This window comes from Chionomys nivalis, chromosome 7 (genome assembly GCF_950005125.1).
Source record: "Chionomys nivalis chromosome 7, mChiNiv1.1, whole genome shotgun sequence".
Taxonomy (NCBI): domain Eukaryota; kingdom Metazoa; phylum Chordata; class Mammalia; order Rodentia; family Cricetidae; genus Chionomys; species Chionomys nivalis.
In genome coordinates this window covers 97,169,615-97,190,796 of record NC_080092.1, presented here as the reverse complement: position 1 = coordinate 97,190,796, position 21,182 = coordinate 97,169,615, and the positions used below count along the sequence as shown (strand labels likewise).

The following is a 21,182-nucleotide window of genomic DNA, read 5'->3' as shown; positions in this document are numbered from 1 at the left end:
TCCCCCTCCTCCCGGGGCCTCGCCGGCGGAAAGAGCATTTGGCGGGCTTTCTAACTGCCTTCGCGGGCCGCTGCCCCCTCCCCGCCGCAGTGACTGCGCGCTTTCTGCCCGCCCGCCGCGCTCTGCGCAGGCGCGCGCGGGCGGGGGCGGGGCGCGCGGCCGCGACGTTACGGAACGGGACGGGACGAGCCAATCAGGAGATTCATTTCCGGGTGGCGCGGGCGCCATTTTGTGAGGGCGGCTATAAAGGCGGCCCGGCGCCGGCCCGCCCGTTCAGTTGCTGCTGGGAGCGTGTCGGGTCGGTCTGCTCTGCGTCGGCCTCGCAGCTTCCCCACGCGGACTCACTGCCCAGAGAGGCGCGGCCCGCCGCCGCCGCCACGGCCAGAGGAGGCCGCGGATCCTGCTGAGGGCGAGGGCCCGCTCGCCGCTTCGCAGCCATGAGCTACGGCCGCCCGCCTCCCGATGTGGAGGGCATGACCTCCCTCAAGGTGGACAACCTGACTTACCGCACCTCGCCCGACACGCTGAGGCGCGTCTTCGAGAAGTACGGCCGCGTCGGCGACGTGTACATCCCGCGGGACCGCTACACCAAGGAGTCGCGCGGCTTCGCCTTCGTCCGCTTCCACGACAAGCGCGACGCCGAAGACGCCATGGATGCCATGGATGGGGCGGTGCTGGACGGCCGCGAGCTGCGGGTGCAGATGGCGCGCTACGGCCGTCCGCCCGACTCGCACCACAGCCGCCGGGGCCCGCCACCGCGAAGGTACGGCGGCGGCGGCTACGGACGGCGGAGCCGCAGGTGAGCGGGGCGAGGGCCCGGCCGGGGGCGGGACGGGAGGCCGGCGGGCGCACAAAGGTGCGCGGAGCACGTGGAGCGGGCCCCTCCCTCGCGGCCTGGGCGGCGGCGGGCCCGACCGCCCCGTGCGAGACCCCGCCTCGCGGCGAGGGAAATGGCGCCTGGCGGCCAGATAATGGCGGCGGGCCGGGTGGATCGGGCGGGGCTGGGCCGGCGGCCTGCAGCTCGCTCACGCTGTCTCGCTCGCGTCCCGCCCGCAGCCCAAGGCGCCGTCGCCGCAGCCGGTCTCGAAGCCGGAGCCGTTCCAGGTCCCGGAGCCGCTCTCGCTACAGCCGCTCCAAGTCTCGGTCCCGCACCCGGTCCCGCTCGCGGTCCACCTCCAAGTCCAGGTCTGCGCGAAGATCCAAGTCCAAGTCGTCCTCGGTCTCCAGATCCCGCTCGCGGTCCAGGTCCAGGTCGAGATCCAGGAGTCCTCCGCCCGTGTCCAAGAGGGAGTCCAAGTCTAGGTCGCGTTCCAAGAGCCCCCCCAAGTCTCCAGAGGAAGAAGGAGCAGTGTCCTCCTAAGAAAACGGTAATGTCTGCAGGAATCCGAGCCGCAGCCTGAGTCCCGTGGGGTTGAAGTAGGTTTTTTGAGCCATGCTAGCGTGAGTGACTCCTGAAGTTACTCGGCTTTGGGAGTAATGCTGAAGAGGGGTCTTCAGAGAGGATTGTGTAAAGCTTAAGTAATAATGGCTGTTTCATACTGTTTGAGACCTATTAATGAAAATGACTATTTCTTGCTGTTTTTATCCAACGTCTGCATTTTCCCCCTTTAAAGCTGCGGTCTCCTGTTTGATAAAAGAATATTGGCCAGTATTGCAGATTTTAACTGATTTGGCTGATCCTCCAGGGACCAGTTTCTGTGGGCGTGTATTGGAGCAGGTTTGTCTTTACACGTTAAAGATGCACTATCCTCATAGAGCAAAACAATCAGTTCAACTGTTGTTGTACTGACTGGGACTTCTTACTCTAATGGATGTGGCAAATGAATTGCGATTAAGAGGCAATGAACTTTTGGAATCCCAAAAGGAAGTTACAGGTATTGCACTGGGTGGGGAAAGGATAGTGTGTCTTTAACTCTCAAATTGTTTGGTCCTGTTATTTTTTTAAAGGAAAGGGCCCTAAGTAGCTGATAAGAACATCCTCAACTGCCAAATGTTTCATTTTCAAACATCTTAAAGGGTAGACTAATTTCTGATAGCAAGTTTTATTTGGATACAGCCCCACCCCGCCCTCCCGCTTTTTCTTTTTTTTCTTCCTCCCCTTGCCATTTTTTTTTTGCCTTGGTTATCTGACCAAGAATCACATTCAGACTTGTGCTGGTGGTAGCCTCTGGGAGAATTCTCATTTGGGCCTTTAAAGAACTGACAATGGCCAGGTGGAACCTTGTGTAACCTCCTTGTTTCACCAGAGCCTTAGTAAGTACGTGTCTGAAACTGAAACCATGTGCACTGGGCACCTGTGTGTGTGGTAGTAGACGGTAAGCTGAACCTCTCTCTTTTCAAACCTAGATGGATCGGCAAGCAGCTTAACAGAGGACTTTGGGGAAAGGACCACAAACTCAGTCCAGCGGTCAGTGGAAGAGTCCTTGGAACAAGCAACTGGCTATTGAAAAGGTTATTTTGTAACATTTGTCTAACTTTTTACTTGTTTTAATCTGCCTCAGGTGGCAAACATCATTTTATGTGCCATTGTGTTGCTGTTATTCAAATTTCTTGTAATTTAGTGAGGTGAGCGACTTCAGATTTCATTATTGGATTGGATATTTGAGGTAAAATTTCATTTTTGTTTATAGTGCTGACTTTTTTTGTTTGAAATTAAACAGATTGGTAACCTAATTTGTGGCCTCCTGACTTAATAAGGAAACGTTTGCAGCCATTACACACAGCCTAAAGCTGTCAGCAGATTGACTCAGCATTGCCTTCACTCCTTAGAATTAAAACCCATGAAAGTTGGTGTCATTGTTTATATATGTTATTTACCTTCAGGTCTAAATGATAATCTGAACCCAAATTTGTATAAAGACTTTTCAGGTGAAAAGACTTATTTTTTTTTGAAGGATTGTTTACCAAATACAATTCTAATCTCTTCTCTTATGTATTTTTGTGCACTAGGCGCAGTTGTGTAGCAGTTGAGTAATGCTGGTTAGCTGTTAAGGTGGCGTGTTGCAGTGCAGAGTGCTTGGCTGTTTCCTGTTTTCTCCTGGTTGCTCCTGTGTAAAGATGCCTTGTCGTGCAGAAACAAATGGCTGTCCAGTTTATTAAAATGCCTGACAACTGCACTTCCAGTCACCCGGGCCTTGCATATAAATAATGGAGCATACAGTGAGCACACCTAGCTGATGATAAATACACCCCCTCCCTCAAAAAATGGTAAATCTGATCCTCGTGTATGAACTTAATCAGAAAATGTTAAGGAAGCAAATGGTTTGTAACTTTGTAAGTACTTAAAAACATGGTGTATCTTTTGCTTATGAATATTCTGTACTATAACCATTGTTTCTGTAGTTTGATTAAAGTGTTTTCTGGTGTTAGCTTTTTTGAGAATATGTCTTGGTCTTTTTTCCTCGGTTTAATCTAAAGACCTATTATGCATTACTTTGAATGTTAATGGCCTTATAGTGTAAAGGTAAAATGTTGAGGGAATACCATTTCCCTCACTAGGAGAATGCTAGATGAACCTAAACCCAATACTTCAGTAGCATCTTGAGGTCTTAAAATTGTGTCTCAATCTAGAGTGTGTCCTGGTTAATGATTGAGAATAATCCAAGTCCTTTTCCAGTGTTTTAATTTGTTAAAAAAGTTGTTGCCCATGAGTGTATCTTGTGCATGACATCTCAGGCACACGGCTCATCTTAATGCCAGGTGTTTTGAGTTTGACACTGTCCCCGAACAGCTAGAGGTACAACTCAAAAGCTGTTCTGTAAGGAGATCACCAGCATTTCAACAGTATGCCTTCCTGGGAGGGCAGACGCCGCCAGATCTTCCTTGTCTGCATCAAAAGATTCCAGAGGAACATGGACACATTTCATATCCCACTTGTAGAGCAAGTCTTCAAGTGACCAGTCAGCACTGAAAGGAAATAATTTTTTTTAATGATTCATGCCCTTTTTTTATTATCATTAAGAAAAATTAGCAAATTGAAGCTGTCCATACTCACCTCCTGACCTGATAGGTAGACCAAAATTGAGCTTTGGGGTTCCTCTGCATCAGAAAGTACACAGTGGCTAAAATGCTTTCAAAATCTGGGGTGGAGGGGAACAGCAGTGAGTTTAATGCAACATGTGCATGCTAGGATTTTTTTTTTGCAGATTAAGCTTACCTTCTGGTTCAAAGAACACATCAGATGCAAGAATGATGTCTTGTGGTGGCAAAGACAACAGGTCCTTGGTTATGTGGCCCCATGTCAGCCCTACAACCTGAATGTATGACAGGTCATTGAGTTGACAGCTCTGCCGGCAGATCTCCAGACAGTGGGGCAGCTCTGAGCTGTCAGATAGTATGACTTCAGCACCACACTTAGCAGCCAGAATACCTGGAAGACTCACTCCAGCTCCAATCTAAATGAAAATAAAATTTGGGACTCAAAATGAGACAGACTATGCTCCCTGGCTGGCTTTGAACTCTGGCCTGCCTGCTCCCAGGGCTGGGACTACAGGCTGGTAACACTGCCTCTGGCAGCAACCAGCACTCTGAATTTAAAGGTTGATTTGCTGAAAAGTGGCACATATGCCTGCTTAATCAAAGGATGTTGCTTCCATATTGCAAAAATAGTTGAATTGCAATACAGGTTTGTCTTGTCTTGGAAATGGGATCTGGAACAAAGGACAGATGGGTGGATTGAATAGCCAGCCAGTTGTGCTGCTAACTGCTATTGCCTTTATAGCTAAATCAGTATCCAGAATTTTTTTGAGAAAGGATTTTTCTCTATCTCTGCTTTCCAAGTGCTGGGATTAAAGATGTGTGCCACACTGCCAAAGAATGTACAGTGTTCTGCCTACATGCCAGAGGACACCAGATCCCTTCGATGGTTATGAACCACCATGTGGTTGCTGGGAATTGAACCCAGGACCTCTTAATTGAAGCCAGTGTTCTTAATGGCTGAGCCACCTCTCCAACACGGTATTTGTTTTTAATTGGAAATGTGAAGGATTTTACTAATTTGGAATTTCAAAGCCAGCCAAACTACCTGATATAAAAATACATAATACTAATAGCTCACGTGTGGAAACTTAACTGGGTCCTGTTACCTCTAAGACAGCTTTGCCTGGCAGAGATCTTCTGTGAAACCACAAGTATTGGGCCAGGACTACAGCACAGGGCCAAACATACATCCCATATTGGACATGCAGGACCTATAAAGAAAATGTCCATGTGAATACTTTATGCACTGTCAGTCCTGACACACATACATGATGGTCCTGTTCTCTACTACACGACCTACAGTTCTGAAACTATTCTAGGCTGGCTTCAATCCTGAGTAACCAAGGGCTTTGTGGACGATAGTGCTAGTTCCTTAAGCGTTTTATGTGCATGAGTGTTTTGCATACATGTATGTATATGTACCACTTGCATGCCTAGTGCCTCTAAAACCAGAAGAGGGTGTTGGAGCCCCTGGAACTAGAGTTAAACATGGCTAAGCTTCCATGTGGGTGCTGGGAACTAAAACTAGGTCCTCTGTAAGAGCAGCAAGTACTCTACCCGAGTCATCTGTTAGCCCTTCCACAAGCATTTAAACTGAGACTTCAGGGACAGTTAAGGGCTAGAGTGTACACTGTACATAACTATATAAGTACATAAGTATAACTACTGGACAATAATGAGCAAAGAATAGGTAATTTTGCTACTACAGCCGGGTGGTGATAGTGCATGCCTTTAATCCTAGCACAGGCAGGTGGATCTCAGTTCTAGGCCAGCCTGGTCTACAGAGCAAGTTCAAGATAGGCTCTATAGCTACTGAGAAATCCTGTCTGAAAAACCAGTAAGTATTAAATAAATGAATAAATGCTACAATAATAAAGCAAGGTGAAGTAAGGGTGTAACACATGGAGACGGGTTGCCCAGAAAAGTGCCTCTGGTCTGATCTAGGCACAGCTCCTACTGACCTGTGCATCTCCTGGCCACAGAAATTTACAAATTCTAAGTACAAGAAGATGATGTTGGACAAGCCCTACCCTTCATCCCTATTTTTTGGGAGATTTTCAAGTCAAGGATGACTTGGACGCTAATGACAAGCCCTGCAGTCTTAGATGTCTCACAAAAGGAGGTATATGTGGAGCTGAAAGATGGAAAGATAGTCTTTGGAAAGAACTAGAATCATTCAGGATGTGCTTCCCAGCTGTAATTCTATCACACAGAAGAAGGAACATTATTATAAGTTCAAGGCCAACCTTATCTACATAGCAAATCAAAAGCCATCAGGGCTAGACTTCAGGATTTCTGTCTCCACTGCACATATGATCTCCATAGGGTAATAATTTTCAATGCCACACACAAAGCACCGCATATTAGCAACAGAAATCAAAGCTGGCCTGTCTTCCTGAGATGGGTGCCCCTGCTAGGGTGACAGAGAATGACAAAAACTATCAAAGCTGTACAGGAATCAGAGGTCCATTCAGGAACTGCATGGATGGTTGTGATGGGACAGTGTTCACTCCAGCACTAGACAGGAAGGCCAAAATATCAAGACCCGATTTCAAAATAACAACAATAAATAGGGGTTGGGAAGATAGCTTTGCTTTTCCAGAAAAGCAGGGTTCAGTTCCCAGCACCCACATGGTAGCTCACAACTGTCTGCAACTCCAACGTCAGACACATAAAAAAAATACATATGTATACGCACATACATATATACATAAATGAAGTTACAGGGTTAAAAAATAAGGGTAGATAGATGATTTAGCAGTTCGGAATGCGATTCTCCTGCTCTTCATTTTCTGAGACATAATCGGTATGTAGCCCTGGATGTCCTGGAATTGGCTATGCAGACTACACTGGCCTCAAACTCCCAGTGATCCTCTTGCCTCTGCCTCTTGAATGCTGGGATTAAAGGAGGGATTAAGGTCATGGGCTACTATGACCAGCAAAAGCTAAATCTTTTTTTTAAAAATGAAGCACGGTATGGTGGTGCATGGCTTTAATCCACTTGAAAGGCATGAGTGGGCAGGTTGCTGGTAGTTCCAGGCCAGCCAGAGGTGCACAGTGAGCTACAAAAAAATATCAGCGCCTAAGAGAAGCATAAGACCCTGCCTGACTCAGTCACTAGGAGGCCACAGGAATCAAGTTCTGTCTTGGTTTGCCTCTTATGCTGTCTTTCTTTCTAACACTGAACTACTGAGGCAGGACAGGCAGGGAAAATCAAGAAGACATGGGAAAGTAAAGATCTCATCTCAGACTCTGGCTGAAGTCTCTCATCGGGTAAGGGTCAAATATCAGTACAACTAACAAAATTCACTGTGAAGTTTCAGCGGAACAATGTTCTTTATAGAGAGATTTCAAACCCAAATGTTAAAACAGCAAACAAGAAGCAGCAGGGTGTGGTGGTGGCACACACCTTTAATCCTAGCACCTCAGCAATTAGAGGCAGGCAGATCTCTGTGAGTTCAATACCAGCCTGGTCAGTTCCAGGACAGCCACAGCCAGAATGAGACTACCCTAAAAAAAATTAAAATAGAGGAACTCCTTGGAGTGAAATTAAATCTGTCTTTTTTTTTGTTTTTTGAGACAGGTTTTCACTATAGCTTTTGGAGCATGTCCTGGAACTTGCTCTGTAGACCAGGCTAGCCCTGAACTCACAGAATTCACCTGCTTCTGCCTCCGGAGTGCTGGGATTAAAGGTGTGCACCGCCACTGCCCAGCTAAGTCTGTCTTTTGAATATAACCTCACAGCTTTTCCAGTTGTAATCAGCAACTTTCTAAGAGTTTCACGAAAAAGATTATAAACATGTCAACACCCTTGGACCTAGTATAATTAAAGATTCCTTTGACTCTTGTAGCGCATGGTTTTGACATCACTGTAATCCTTCCTGTTCAATGCACCTCACTAATTTCACCCTGGGACTTTTTTTAAAAAAAAAAAAATTTATTTATGTATGAGTGCTTCATCTGCATGTACACCTTTATGCCAGAAGAGAGCATCAAATCCTACAAGGAATGGTTGGGAGCCACCATGTGGTTGCTGGGAACTGAACTCTGGACCTCTGTCTCTCCAGCCCCCATCCTGTGATCTTATTTACTAAAAGAAAAGTTTCTTAGAAATCCCTTAAATTTAGCTTCAGAAGCTACAAAATCGTGCAAATGGCTGGGCAGTAATCCCAGCACTCCGGAGGCAGAGGCAGGCAGATCTCTGTGAGTTCGAGGCCAGCCTGGTCTACAAAAGCTAGTTTCAGGACAGGTTTGATAGCTACAGCGAAACCCTGTCTAGAAAAACCAAAAAAAAAAAAAAAGAAAAAAAATCGTTCATATGGCTATTAAGACAGTTAAGTGCAGCTTTCTGCACTTGTAAAGCCTGTACCTATGCATTGTGTCCTTTTCCTAAACGTCTATATACCCCCAAACTTAAATCCAGGTTATACTGTTAATAGCCGCCCACTCTGCTTCATACTGATTTGCCTTGAAATGTTTTTCTGTAGTACAGTCAAGCACACCTGCTTTGCTAGGTGGTGGTGGAGGAGGCGGCCCCCGAGGCTTTCATCCTGCCTTTAGTCCCATCAGGCAGCCTGTTCTACAGAGTGAGTTCCAGGACAGCCAGGGCTACACATAGAAACTCTGTCTCAACAAACCAAAAACAAAAAAGAATCTTTACTTCACTTGGGCAGAAGCGTCTGCCAAGAATGCAGGCTGCTACAGGTGACAGCATAGGATGGCACCTTCTGCGCCACTGCTGCCGGGAACGCCTACTGGGATAGCTGCTCACATTACAACCTGAAAAGCCTTTGTAAACCCGACTATCAGGGGACAGTCATTATTCGGAGATAGGGTAGCTATAAACTCGGAGGAACAAGTCACGGCAGATGCAGAAAATTTTATTGGGGTGTTGGAGACAGTAACCCCTGGCCCCATAACTTACGAGCTCAGAAGCACAACTTTCGCCTAGCATGTATGAGGTCTTGGGTTTGACAGCCAGAACAGAACAAAACAGAGTATGGTGGCGCACACCTGCAATCCTAGGGAGGAGGAACAAGGGTTCAATGTCAAGTCTGCCTGAGCTCAAAAATAAAACAAAAAGGGTGATGGAGCACTTGCCTAACAGGTAGCGGCTGGATTCAATCAAGAGTACTCAGAGGCGTGGGGTGGTGGGGTTAAGATATAGTAGTAAATGCTTTTCAAAAAAGCTCAAAGCTAGCACCACAGGCTAAGAAAGCCACTTTCCCGGAAGAAACACTCGGTGCCTCAGTCCTGGCATGGTCCCTCAATGACTCACTGGAGCACGTTTTAATCCCTCACCGAGCTCCATACCAGACCTGCTGCTAAATCCCTCACTCCCTACACCGCCATCAGGGAGCGCTTCCACGTGGGTGCCGCTGCACGCACCTGCGGGACGCGGACCTCCAGCACGGCCCCGTGGGCTCCAGGGCCTGACTCCTCCCGGAACCGAAAGCGCTGAGCCCCGGCCATGAGGCCGCGCTCGCACGGAGGGGAATCGGGGGACCCCAGGTCAGGGGGCGGTGGAGGGCGCTCGGCGCGCGGGAACGCCAGGCCGGTGGGGCCGTGCCACGTGGCCGCGAGACGAGCCGGGCCTGCTGGACGCTCTCCAAACGAAACCCAGACGGCTGCGGTGGCAGCGAGCCCGGCCGGAAGCGGACGGCGGGGAAGGGACGCACAACCGGAAGTGGAGCGCAGGCCTCAGCGGGGCGGGGCAGGGCGTCAGCAAGGCGACCTTCCCAACATGGCGCCCAATCGGCGCGCGTGAAGGCGGATCTCGCAGGGCGCTGAGGCCAATGGCCGTCCCCCGGAGGCGGTGGGGCGGGGAGGACGGCCGCTGCTCGCCCAACCGGGAGCTCCGGAGGTGGCTGGGGAGTGAATTTTCTGGAAGGCGACTTTAAAGGCGCCTTGCCCGGAGCGAAGGGCGTTTCGGTGCCGCGCCGGCCGGAGAGGGCGCTTTTTGGTGGCAGGAAGCGAGCCGCGTCGCGGTCGTGGCGGAACCAGACGGTGACCTGCTCAGGATGAACCACAAGAGCAAGAAGCGCATCCGCGAGGCCAAGCGGAGTGCGCGGCCCGAGCTCAAGGACTCGCTCGACTGGACCCGGCACAACTACTACGAGAGCTTCCCGCTGAGCCCGGCGGCCGTGCCGGTGAGCGGGGCGCGGGGCGGCCGGTGTGCGACTCCGGGCGGGGCCTCCGGGCAGCGGCTGTCCGCTCCCCGAAGGCCGCTCGTCCACAGACCTTTCCCGCAGCCGGGCTGTCACAGCTCGCTCATTAATGGGAGCTTCGAGCCAGCCCCTCCTCCCTTCCTCCTTCCCTCCCTCGAAGGGGTGGCCCTGGGTGCGACGTGCTCACTCTCACGCACGTGGGCCTCCCTCCCCCTGGAGGAGCCAGAGGCGCGGTCATCGCTTATGCCTGTCGTTGCCGGTGTGTGTCGTTGCTAATTGGCCCCGTGGGACACCTTTCCCCGCCACCGGACTTGTTCTGTGTTTTAACGGGACAGGTCTTTTGTTGTTTCCCCCAGGATAACGTGGAGCGGGCTGATGCTGTGCAGCTGTCGGTGGAGGAATTTGTCGAGCGCTACGAGAGGCCTTACAAGCCCGTGGTTCTGCTGAATGCCCAGGAGGGCTGGTCCGCGCAGGAGAAATGGACTCTGGAGCGCCTCAAAAGGAAATACCGGAACCAGAAGTTCAAGTGCGGCGAGGATAACGACGGCTACTCGGTGAAGATGAAGATGAAATACTACATCGAGTACATGGAGAGCACCCGTGACGACAGTCCCCTTTACATCTTTGACAGCAGCTACGGCGAACACCCCAAGAGAAGGAAACTTCTGGAAGACTACAAGGTGCCCAAGTTTTTCACGGATGATCTTTTCCAGTACGCAGGCGAGAAGCGCAGGCCCCCGTACAGGTAAAGTGTTCCGCATCCAGTGTGCCGAAGCCCGAGGCAGGGTGGGTAGCAGAGCCCATTCTAACCTGTGAAAGCAGTGAGTGGCTCCTTTATGGTCTGCTTGGAGGACTAATTCCATTGCTCTGGGGTCCACCCAGACACCTGGCTAGAGTCCTCTAAGTCTCCTGTCATCTAGCGCTTTTTCCGCCCCCTACGTGCAAGTCTGCGCACCAGTGCTGAGGAGACCAGAGGGCGGCTGATCCTCTGGGGCTGGGTTGGTGGATGACTGTGAGCCACCACCATGCTGCACCGAGTGGGTGCTGAGAGAATTAAATTAAACCTTGGTGTTTAATTAAACCTAGGAGTCAGTGCTCCTAGCCTGAGCCAGCTTTCCAGTCCAGCCCCAGGGCATTTAAATGTAGAATTCAATTGTGACGACTGCCTTTTTACTTTTATTTATTTTTTTTGGTTTTTCAAGACAGGGTTTCTCTGTGTATCTCTGACTGTCCTGGAACTTGCTCTGTAGACCAGGCTGACCTTGAACGCACAGAGATCCCCCTGCCTCCTTGAGTGCTGGGATCAAAGGTGTGTGCCGCTGCCGCCCGGCTGAGACAATTGCTTAATAAAAAATTGTATTTGTATTTTTGCAAGTAATTTATTATTTTTGGTTTTTTTTTGGGGGGTCTCACTGTATATTCCTGGCTACCCTGGAATTTCCTATGTAGACCAGGCTGACCTCAAACTCACAGAGATCCTGCCCACCTCTGTCTCCCTAGTGCTGGGATTAAATATGTTCAACACCACACCCAGCTATGTTTTATTATTTATTTATTTATTTTTGGTTTTTCGAGACAGAGTTTCTCTGTGGTTTTGGAGCCTGTCCTGGAACTAGCTCTTGTAGACCAGGCTGGTATCGAACTCACAGTGATCTGCCTGCCTCTGCCTCCCCAGTGCTGGGATTAAAGGTGTGCGCCACCACCGCCCAGCTTGTTTTATTATTTATTAAGGGGCACATGTGCCACAGCACGCATGTAGCGTTCAGAGGAATCTGTTTGTAGCTCTGGTTGTTCTGGAACTCATTATGTAGACCAGGCTTGCCTCCAACTCAGATCATCTGTCTCTGCCTCCCGAGTGCTGGGATTAAAGACGCTAGGCAGTGGTGGTGCAGGCCTTTAATCCCAGCACTCAGGAGGCAGAGTCAGGTAGATCTCTGAGTTGGAGGCCAACCTGGTCTACGAGAGCGAGTTCCAGAACAACCAGAGCTATACAGAGAAACCGTCTTGGAAAACAAAACAAAAGCCACTAAGCCCAGCTAGGTTTGAGGTTTTGGAGGCGGTCTCGCTCTGTAGCCCTGGCAGGCCTTAAATTGACAGATCCACCTGCCTCTCCAGAGTGTTGGGGTTAAAAGCTTGGGCTACCACAGGCAGCTGATAGATAACTTGTCTTTTTTTTCTTTTTTTTTTTTTTTAAGAGTCTGTGCTTACTGGTAATAACCTGTCTTTTTAAAAATGTCCAGCAATAATTTCTATAAGTGATTTTTCTTTTTCCTGTTAGACATCAGTCCGTATACAATTGATTTAATGCTGCATACTAGAATTTGACGTCTCTGAAGTAAACACAGCACAATGTGTAGTGGCATACCACAGAGACTTTACTTTCATGCCGGGTACATGCTTCATGTCTTCATATTTCCATCCTGTAGGTGGTTTGTGATGGGGCCACCACGTTCTGGAACTGGGATTCACATTGACCCTCTGGGAACCAGTGCCTGGAATGCCTTAGTGCAGGGCCACAAGCGTTGGTGCCTGTTCCCGACAAGCACTCCCCGAGAACTCATCAAGGTGACCCGAGAAGAAGGGGGGAACCAACAAGATGAAGCCATTACCTGGTTTAATGTTATTTATCCACGGACACAGCTTCCAACCTGGCCGCCAGAATTCAAACCCCTGGAGATATTACAGAAACCAGGAGAGACTGTCTTTGTACCAGGTATAGATGAGCCAGAAAAAGCTATTCTTCCCAGCTCTGACTGTATTCTGTAGTTGCACTGAGTTCTTATTTTGGGGTAGAATTATAGAATGAGACAGAAGTCCTTTCCTGTCATACATGCCCGCTGTGATGATAGGGTTAGGATTCTATGTCAAAGGAAGTGCATCTGTCTCCACTTTCCGTGGGCCTAGACCCTGTTACCTGCTCTCCCTAAGTTGAGTCCCAGGCTCTGCCTGCTTTTTGTGGCTTTTGCTAGAGGGCAGAATTGGCTGGGCTGAGTTGGAAAATCCCAGCCAGACAGAGCTACATTTCGATAGATGAAGTTTCCAGAAGTGAAAATATTTAGAGGCTAGGGATTCTCCTAAAACTTCTGCCTTTACAGTGTTAGTCGCAGCTTTCGGTGACCAGGAGTCAACACATTTGAGGCAGACAGTCTGTCAACCGGCTCCCAGCTGTGCCTTCTAACAGGAAAGCAGCCGTAAACAGTAGAGAAAGTGAGGGCATGGCTGTGCAGAGTTAAACACCAGGCCGCCTGTGGTCTTGGTCAGGAGCAGCGGGGCTGATCCCTACTGAATTATTTATTGGATAATTTTATTTATTTGTTGGATTTCCAGGGGGCTGGTGGCATGTTGTTCTCAATCTTGACACCACCATTGCCATCACCCAGAACTTCGCCAGCAGTACCAACTTCCCTGTTGTGTGGCACAAGACGGTAAGAGGGAGGCCAAAGTTGTCAAGGAAGTGGTACAGGTGAGAAACCTTTCCTTTCTTCTGCTTTGTTCCAGTTCCTTCCCCAGAGATGGAAAGGGGAGCGTTGTCTGCTGCAGTACTGTGCTTGGGAGTAGCTGGGCCCTGGAACCTGTGGTAGAGAGGGCCCAAGGTCAGGGCCAGCTGTCAGGGTGTCTGTAGCCTCCAGGTGGCAGGGAGCAGCTCTGCATGTTTGGTCACAGTCACAGTTGGGATTGTTTCTCTTTTGTTTTCACTCTGTTTTCTTCCTTTTTCTTATTCTTATTTTTTTTTTGGTTTGTTATTTTTTAAAAATAAAAACTAGCATTAGCACCAAAAAAAAGTCTTTGTTGAGGTTTTCTTTATTTCCCCCCAGAAACATATTCATTTGAACTTACTACCTTCAGTTCTTGTGAGGCAACTGCCCTGGAGACTTAGCTCCTCTGTTTATCCACAGAACAGATACAGCACGGGCAGCGGCAGTGCAAGCCACCCCCAGCCACCCCGTGCCACTGTGTCCCAACCCTGACCTGGAGGGACCAGCTCTCGGGGTAAGAGAGGGATTCTGGCTTGCTCAGTGCTCTGCCTCCCTGCTGAGAGGCCAGCAAGGGTGGTGGCTTCTATTCCCCTGGACTCTTGGGCATGAGGCCCTCTCGCTCTGCCCTGCAGGCCACTCCAAGGCCTGGCGTACGCAGGTCCTTTGTTGCTGGTCACAGTGGATGTCAGATTAGGTTGCTGCTGGGGAGGGCTGCTGCTCTTAGCGTCAGCTCAGTCTCTCTTCCAAGTGACGGGGGTGGGCTCTCTTGTGTGACATCTTATTTCTTATAAACCTAATTATTTCTGCTCCTTCTAGTATAATATAACCAGCCCCACCCCCTTCACTAGCACTGTGCTGTGGGAAGGAAAGACTTTAAAAGAAAGAAAACAAATCAGCTAGAAAAGACTTAGGGAGGAAAGTAGGAAAGGAGCTGTTTCTCTCCAGGGAGGACTCTAAGGACCTCCCCCTCTCCCAGGAAACTCGGCCTCCAGAGGTGTGTGTGTGTGGCTGGTGCTCATTCAGGCGTGTGGCACTAGAATGTAGTTTTCCTTCAGCGAATGTGGGCAGCCCACGTGGTGTGTCCTAGCCCAGTTGTGTCTCTGGGAGCGACTCCTGCTGGTGCACTAGGGGTTTCCAGGTGCTGCAAGCAATGGAGTCCTCCACTTTGAGTCTGTCATTTTGAGTGGGTGTTCTCACCAACTGTCACAGCCCTGAGAACAGTACCTCTTGCCCTTCAGGATCTTGAAGCAGGAGCACCCTGAGCTGGCAGTCCTGGCCGACGCTGTTGACCTCCAAGAGTCCACAGGCATCGCTTCTGACAGCTCCAGTGACTCCTCCAGCTCTTCCAGCTCCAGCTCCTCCGACACGGACTCAGAGGTGAGGCCCTCAGTGCCCGGTGCCCAGGCCCCTCAGACCGGGGAGAGGGGAGCACAGGATTCTCACGCACAGCCATTCCTGCAACTGCACCCTTTCCCAGCTTCACAAGCCTGTGAACTCCATCTGTACAGAGGTGCTGGGGGTGCTAGGGGGTTGCACACAGTGGGGCTTCCAGCTTTGTTCTGACCACAAAGCCTATGGATGGTAACACCGAAGCCCAGAAACAGGCAAACCTGCTTTAGTTAACACTGGCCCTACGCCCTAACTGATGTCACCGGCACCATCACTGATACTTGCCTAGCCTAGGAAGGTTCTATCTTCAATGCCTAGTAATTCAGGAAAAAGAGGGATTTTTATCCAGGTGAATTTTGTTTTTTTTGTTTTTAGGAACGGGGTTTCTCTGTGTAACTCTGACTGTCCTGGAACTTACTCTGTAGAGCCATCTGCACTGCCTCTCAAGTGCTGGGAGTAAAGGCATGCAACACCACACAGCTTTTTTGGTTTTTTAAGAGACAGGGTCTCTCTATGCAGCCCCGCTTTCTTAGAATTCACTATGCAGACCAAGTGGCCTCAAAATCACAGACATCCACCTGTCTGCTTCCTGAGAGCTGGATTTGTTTTTAGAATTTGTTTTATTTTGTTTTGTTTCTATTTTTGAGACAGTCTCATTCTGTATGTGGTTGTCCTAGAACTCGCTCTGTAAACCAGGCTAGTTTTGAACCCACAGAGATCCACCTGCCCCAGCTTCCTGAGTGATGGGATTAAAGATGCATCACCACATCCTTTTTTTTTTTTTTAATATTTATTTATTATGTATACAATATTCTGTCTGTGTGTATGTCTGCAGGCCAGAAGAGGGCACCAGACCTCATTCCAGATGGTTGTGAGCCACATGTGGTTGCCGGGAATTGAACTCAGGACCTTTGGAAGAGCAGTCAATGCTCTTAACCACTGAGCCATCTTTCCAGCCCCCCACACCCTGCTTTTTTATTTAAACATTATGGTTTGGCCGGGCGGTGGTGGCACATGCCTTTAATCCCAGAACTCGGGAGGCAGAGGCAGGCAGATCTCTGTGAGTTTGAGGCCAGCCTGGTCTACAAGAGCTAGTTTTAGGACAGGCTCCAAAGCCACAGAGAAACCCTGTCTCAAAAAAACAAAAAAATAAATAAATAAAAAATAAAAATAAACATTATGGTTTGAAATATCTTTCTACAAAGATATATTTGCTATCTGAACATTGCTTCTCTGTATACAAACCTCACAGTGAATTTTGTCCTTTAGAAGAGCAGGCAGTGCTCTTGGCCACTGAGCTGTCTCTCTGGCTTCTAATATTGATTTATTATGGGTGTGCCTCTGCATAGAAGCGTTTGCCGTAGTACAGATGTGAAGGGCAGAAAATGACTTGTAGTTGATTCTCTCCTTCCATGTGAGCCCCAGGGATGAAGTTCAGCATCAAGAACCTTTGCCCACAGAACCATCCCCCAGCCCTAAATTGTTTTTTCCTTCCCTTTATCCAGTGTGAGTCTGGATCTGAAGGTGATGGGACCACACACCGCAGGAAGAAGAGGAGGACGTGCAGCATGGTGGGAAATGGGGACACTACCTCACAGGATGACTGTGTGAGCAAAGAACGCAGCTCCTCCAGGTGACCACATGTGGCTGCTGTCTATGCAAGGATGTGCCGGCTGCCACGGGCAAGGCCCAAGCCTCGGGAGGGCAGCCCACTGGAATCCGCAGAACCAGGGAGCTCACACCGGAGAATGAGGACGCTCAGAGTGGGAATTTGTAGCGTTTGGTACAGTGACTTGTTCTCCATGGTCATGTCTTATCCTAAGGGCAAAGGAGTGTGGATGGTGCCAAGGAAGCCCTTTATCTATTTAATAAAAACAATTCATTTTATATCTTGGACAGCTTTCCTTGGGCATACTAGAGTCTCTCTGTGCTCCTTTCCTGTGGTGTGTGTGTGTGTGCTGGGCTACACCTGGAACAGCTGTTGGCTTCTTGTATAACATCTTAACCATCCCTCCAGACTTGTTTAAAAAGAGTGAGAAACAGAAAAACAAGATTGGATCTAAGCCAGGTGTGGGTGGCGTTAGCTTTAATCCCAGCACTCAGGAGGCAGAGGCAGGCAGATCTCAAGTTCAAGGCCAGCCTGGTCTACAGGTGGTGTTCTAGGACTGCCCAGGCTACCATGGGTGGGCGGATGGATGGACAAACTGGATTTAAGTAAGTAAACTTCAGAACCAAGAGTCTGCTGGCACCTGTCCTGTATGGAGAGTGACAGGCCCTCAGTGAAAGGTGGCCCTGTTTGGACCTGTGAGGTGCACTGATTGGTGGTGTAGGAGACAGTGACATTCTGAAGTGCTTGACCGCTGCAGGTGAGTGACAGTCCTGTTGCCTTTGTCTCTGAGTCCTTGAGTATTAACTGCATAATAAAAGTCCAGGGTCCTGGCTGTTCTATTCTGTTCTGCTTTCTCTTTGGATTGACTGGAATTCAGTGAGGAGAATTGGATTGTCTTCCTAGTTGAATCTATGGTGCTTGTGTGCATTTCCCCCCTGGTTATCCCTTCCATGGCCAGGCTTAGATGTGCCCTCTGCCTGTGAGTCATTTCCTACTCTCCTGTCCGTGCTTGGGAGGTGACAGCTGTCACGTGAGGTCTGAGATTTCCCCATTTCGGGTAGGGACAGTTGAGACAGTATCTGACTGCATAGTCATGCAGGCTTTGAAGTCAGGAGCCTCCTGCCTCAACATCCTAAGTGCTATAATCATGCACCACCAGGCAAGCATGCTCACCCTTGGGTTTTTTTTTTTTTTTTTTTCTTTTGTCACTGTTTGTTATTTTGTTTCTTGAGACAGGGTTTTTTCTGAGTAGCCCTGGCTGTCCTGGAACTCAGTTCGTAGACCAGGCTGGCCTCGAACTCACATAGATCTGCCTCCTCTGCCTCAAATGCTGGGAGTGAAGGCGTGCGCCACCACACATACACAACCACACTGTGGTGTTCTGTTTTAGTGTTACCGTCCAGCCTTGGCCCAGCTGTGCTGTCTGCATGACAATTACAGGCAGTAAATGCTCTCTGCGGCAGGATTAGGGACCCTTGTGGGGCGCTGTGCTCACCGCTGAGCAAACAGAATCCTGTGGTGGTCCTGTGTAAGCTGTTAGTTGCCACCGTCTCCGTTCTCATCTTCTGTCCCTACCTTACCCTCTGTCTTTGTGCACCTTTCCTCTCTGACCCAAGCTCCTTTCTTTGGGCAGCTCTGTCTTTGTGCATCTTTCCTCTCTGGCCCAAGCTCCTTTCTTTGGGCAGCTCTGTCTTTGACTGTGCATCTTCCTTCTCTGGCCCAAGCTCCTTTCTTTGGGCAGATGCTGTAGAGTTTCCAGGAGTGTGCAGGCTTGGCCAGGACAGGGCCACACTGGCACCGATTCGATGGGTAAGAAATCTCTGTGCTGTCATGTTTGAGTGTTCTGGTCGGCCCTGTGACTATGAGAACCTGGTCATTGTTTCGCTGTGTGTCACCTTCCGCTGTTGGTAAGGCGCAGCTGTGTATCCAGGCAGAGTCGAGAGTGGTGAGGCCTTGATCTGTGTAAGAAGTACCCGAGTGTGTGCTGGCTTCATGACCTGCACCTTTGCCCACCACTTGGTACCATATTAGGGTTATTTTGCACAGGGGAGTCTGAAGTCTCAGGTGGTATATTTTGGGGGAACAGTAGAGGACATGACTGGGCCTCCGGGGAGGTGGTCCTGGAGTTTTTGTCTCAGAACTTGAGTTGTAGATAGGCCAGTTCCCACACATGATGAATCAGTAAGGAATGCCCTGTCTACAGGGGACATCATGATTGGTGTCTTCATACTTCCAATCCACGTGCATCAAGGGTGGCTTGTATATGCAGGAAAGAAATCCTCGCATGGAGCTGGCAGTTTTCAGGGTGTCGGGTTCTTATGAATAGCTCTGGTGGAATTAACCAGCAAGCACCTTGCTTGCCCCCTAGACTCACCTGCTTGCCTTCACCTGTCCCTATAGCCCAGGAAAGTAGTCAGAGAAGAGGTTTGTCAAGGTCTTGTCCCAGGCCAGACTGCCTGTGATGCAGGGAGCGTTTTGATGCTCTGGAACTGTGGCGCTGCCTGTAGAATACCCCAAGACGTGGGTCTCAAGGGGACTTCAGGGTCTCTGCCAAGTGATACCTGGCAGTGTTTCTGTTTGAAAAGCACTCTGCCACCTTCAGACCGCCTTTGCCCTGCGTTGCTCCTGGATGCCTCTTATCCTTTACCACTGTTCCTGTCCCAACCTGTTTAAAAAGGAGGGCCAGGGAGACGGCTTAGCAGGAGAGAATAGGGGTCACCAAAACAAAACCTTAGTTCTACCCAGAACCAACATGATAGAGTGAGAGAACCGACCCCCTTGGGTTGTCTTCGGACACACACACACACACACACACACACACACACACACACGGGACAGGAGAGGCCTCGGGAGGTGATGGCACACACCTTCAGTCCCAGTACTCGGGAGGCAGAGACAGGCAGATCTCTGAGTTCGAGACCAGCCTGGTCTACAGAGTGAGTTCCAGGACAGCCAGGGCTACACAGAGAAACCCTGTCTCAGAAAACCAAAACGGGGTAGGGTGGGGACAGGAGACATGGCTCAGCTGTTAAGAGAGCACTTGCTGCTCTCACAGAGGATCAGGGTTTGGTTCCTAGCTTCCACGTGGTGCTCTAGTTCCAGGAGATCCTCCTCTTATCTCTGCAGGCACCATGCACACACATGGTACATACACATAAAAATAAATCTTAAAAATAAAATAGCTGGGGACTGGAGAGATGGCTCAGAGGTTAAGAGCACTGGCTGCTCTTCCAGAGGTCCTGAGTTCAATTCCCAGCAATCACATGGTGGCTCACAACCATCTGTAATGAGATCTGGTGCCCTCTTCTGGCCTGCAGACAGAATACTGTATACATAATATTTTTTTAAAAAAAGCTGGCATAGTGGCATATGCCTTTAATCTCAGCACTTGGGAGACAGAGGCAGGCAGATCTCTGAGTTCATAGTCTTTCATGGAACATAGCAGAGCTTGTCTGAAAACTAATAATACTGTTTTTTTTAAAAATCTAGTAAAACAAGATGCTGAGTATTGTATGCCAGTAGTACAGCAGCCACGGGCAAGCTAAAGTGGGAGGATCAGCTGAGCTCCAGATTTCAAGATTAGCCTGGACCACAGAACAACGGAGGTTAGGCAAGTGGATCAGGAGTTCAAGGCCAGTCTCCGGGCTGCAGAGCAAGTTCAGGCCCAGCCTGGGCTGAGTGAGATCCTATTTCAAAACAAGTTAAAAATTGAAATAAAACAAGCAACCAAAGAAGAGGTCTCTTTGCTACCAGGGGGCGGGATGAGGCACAAAGCCAGTAGCCTGGGAGGTACAGAAATCTCAAATGGAAAAAGCAGCTCTCCTAGTTCTTCCCTCCCCACCCCGATGCCAGAGGTGCCTCCCAGTCACTCATCATCATCAGAAACGGGGTGCCTGACCACCCTGCAAAGAAGTGTGTGTTTATTCTAGCCAGGCCAGCGGTTCTGCACCCGTCTCTGCTTACTGTCCCTCTGGACACTATCAAATACGCTCCCCTGTGGAAGCAGAGCAAAGGCAAAACAGAGGGACTGAGTAGAGTTGTGGCCCAGTGCTCAGGATAAGGAGCCTGAGCTTCCCACCTGTTCCCTCTCTTGATATGCGTGAGAACGGTAACAGAATATAGAATTCAGCAACACTAGACTGTCTGCTGAGCCACAGCTGGTCTTATTAAACCAAAGAGCTGGGTTGATAAGAAAGAGCAGACAGAACAAAAGACTCCACGTGGAGTCTTCCAGAACATTCACCATCAGCCTGGTGAATCCCACACTATACAGGTGCCCCTCTGTGGTCCTAGCCCTATGGGCCTAGGGTCCCATCCCGGAGGAGAAAGCCACCTCAGCAGAAGCACCATCCCAGTCTTGCTTGATTGCAGATTCCCAGTTCCTAGTTTTTCAAGCCTTGAGCAGAATTTCTAGTGCCTGCAGATATATCAGGGACAGGCCTGGGCCCCTGCCTGCGTGGAGCTCAGTGGGTAGTGGCTGATGTTCACAGGAAGCTGGTGAGGTGGGAGGCTTGAAGGAGTGCCTTGCCACAGTCAGCTCTCACCAGAGGTAGGCATTAGACC

General features: G+C 49.6%; 3 protein-coding genes across 13 annotated transcripts; 2 read left to right on the top strand and 1 right to left on the bottom strand.

The window, feature by feature from the left end:
- The first annotated feature begins 12 nt into the window (after nucleotides 1-12).
- On the top strand, nucleotides 13-3,383 carry Srsf2 (serine and arginine rich splicing factor 2). 8 transcript variants are annotated; one of them, XR_009057377.1, is made up of 4 exons: nucleotides 13-799; nucleotides 1,057-1,367; nucleotides 1,614-1,717; nucleotides 2,347-3,383. XR_009057377.1 is itself a non-coding variant. In XM_057773618.1 (3 exons), the coding sequence occupies exons 1-2, from the start codon at nucleotides 438-440 to the stop codon at nucleotides 1,358-1,360; spliced, it is 666 nt and encodes a 221-aa protein (XP_057629601.1). In that variant the 5' UTR covers nucleotides 13-437; the 3' UTR covers nucleotides 1,361-1,367; nucleotides 1,614-3,383. The 8 variants fall into 8 exon arrangements, 3 of the variants coding, with proteins under 3 accessions (XP_057629601.1, XP_057629599.1, XP_057629600.1); XR_009057379.1 differs by having other exon boundaries at nucleotides 14-799; nucleotides 1,057-1,717; nucleotides 2,347-2,451; nucleotides 2,950-3,383; XR_009057378.1 differs by lacking the exon at nucleotides 1,614-1,717 and having other exon boundaries at nucleotides 21-799; nucleotides 2,347-2,451; nucleotides 2,950-3,383.
- A 209-nt stretch (nucleotides 3,384-3,592) lies between these two features.
- Mettl23 (methyltransferase 23, arginine) lies at nucleotides 3,593-9,645 on the bottom strand. 2 transcript variants are annotated; one of them, XM_057773620.1, is made up of 6 exons: nucleotides 9,367-9,453; nucleotides 8,903-8,999; nucleotides 5,085-5,189; nucleotides 4,157-4,394; nucleotides 3,995-4,079; nucleotides 3,593-3,906 (listed from the first exon to the last, which is right to left on the bottom strand). In XM_057773620.1, exons 2-6 carry the CDS (start codon nucleotides 8,930-8,932, stop codon nucleotides 3,744-3,746), a joined length of 621 nt encoding a protein of 206 aa, XP_057629603.1. In that variant the 5' UTR covers nucleotides 8,933-8,999; nucleotides 9,367-9,453; the 3' UTR covers nucleotides 3,593-3,743. The 2 variants fall into 2 exon arrangements, with proteins under 2 accessions (XP_057629603.1, XP_057629604.1); XM_057773621.1 differs by lacking the exon at nucleotides 8,903-8,999 and having other exon boundaries at nucleotides 9,367-9,645.
- Nucleotides 9,646-9,724: 79 nt separating this feature from the next.
- On the top strand, nucleotides 9,725-16,891 carry Jmjd6 (jumonji domain containing 6, arginine demethylase and lysine hydroxylase). 3 transcript variants are annotated; one of them, XR_009057408.1, is made up of 7 exons: nucleotides 9,725-10,127; nucleotides 10,502-10,890; nucleotides 12,572-12,858; nucleotides 13,473-13,608; nucleotides 14,042-14,135; nucleotides 14,860-14,998; nucleotides 16,516-16,655. XR_009057408.1 is itself a non-coding variant. In XM_057774948.1 (7 exons), exons 1-7 carry the CDS (start codon nucleotides 9,999-10,001, stop codon nucleotides 16,645-16,647), a joined length of 1,263 nt encoding a protein of 420 aa, XP_057630931.1. In that variant the 5' UTR covers nucleotides 9,725-9,998; the 3' UTR covers nucleotides 16,648-16,891. The 3 variants fall into 3 exon arrangements, 2 of the variants coding, with proteins under 2 accessions (XP_057630931.1, XP_057630930.1); XM_057774948.1 differs by having other exon boundaries at nucleotides 13,473-13,570; nucleotides 14,047-14,135; nucleotides 16,516-16,891; XM_057774947.1 differs by lacking the exon at nucleotides 14,042-14,135 and having other exon boundaries at nucleotides 9,727-10,127; nucleotides 16,516-16,891.
- The last annotated feature ends 4,291 nt before the right edge of the window (nucleotides 16,892-21,182 follow it).

Excerpts from the sequence above, each read along its gene's own strand:
- Jmjd6 (XM_057774948.1), top strand. The coding sequence starts at position 9,999 with ATGAACCACAAGAGCAAGAAGCGCATCCGCGAGGCCAAGCGGAGTGCG. Across the intron at positions 14,136-14,859 it reads TGGAGGGACCAGCTCTCGGG|GATCTTGAAGCAGGAGCACC; the intron begins GTAAGAGAGGGA and ends CTTGCCCTTCAG. Across the intron at positions 14,999-16,515 it reads CCTCCGACACGGACTCAGAG|TGTGAGTCTGGATCTGAAGG; the intron begins GTGAGGCCCTCA and ends CCCTTTATCCAG.
- Srsf2 (XM_057773618.1), top strand. The coding sequence starts at position 438 with ATGAGCTACGGCCGCCCGCCTCCCGATGTGGAGGGCATGACCTCCCTC. Across the intron at positions 800-1,056 it reads TACGGACGGCGGAGCCGCAG|CCCAAGGCGCCGTCGCCGCA; the intron begins GTGAGCGGGGCG and ends TCCCGCCCGCAG.
- Mettl23 (XM_057773621.1), bottom strand. The coding sequence starts at position 9,450 with ATGGCCGGGGCTCAGCGCTTTCGGTTCCGGGAGGAGTCAGGCCCTGGA. Across the intron at positions 4,395-5,084 it reads CAGGCAAAGCTGTCTTAGAG|ATTGGAGCTGGAGTGAGTCT; the intron begins GTAACAGGACCC and ends ATTTTCATTTAG. Across the intron at positions 3,907-3,994 it reads TCTACCTATCAGGTCAGGAG|TGCTGACTGGTCACTTGAAG; the intron begins GTGAGTATGGAC and ends ATTTCCTTTCAG.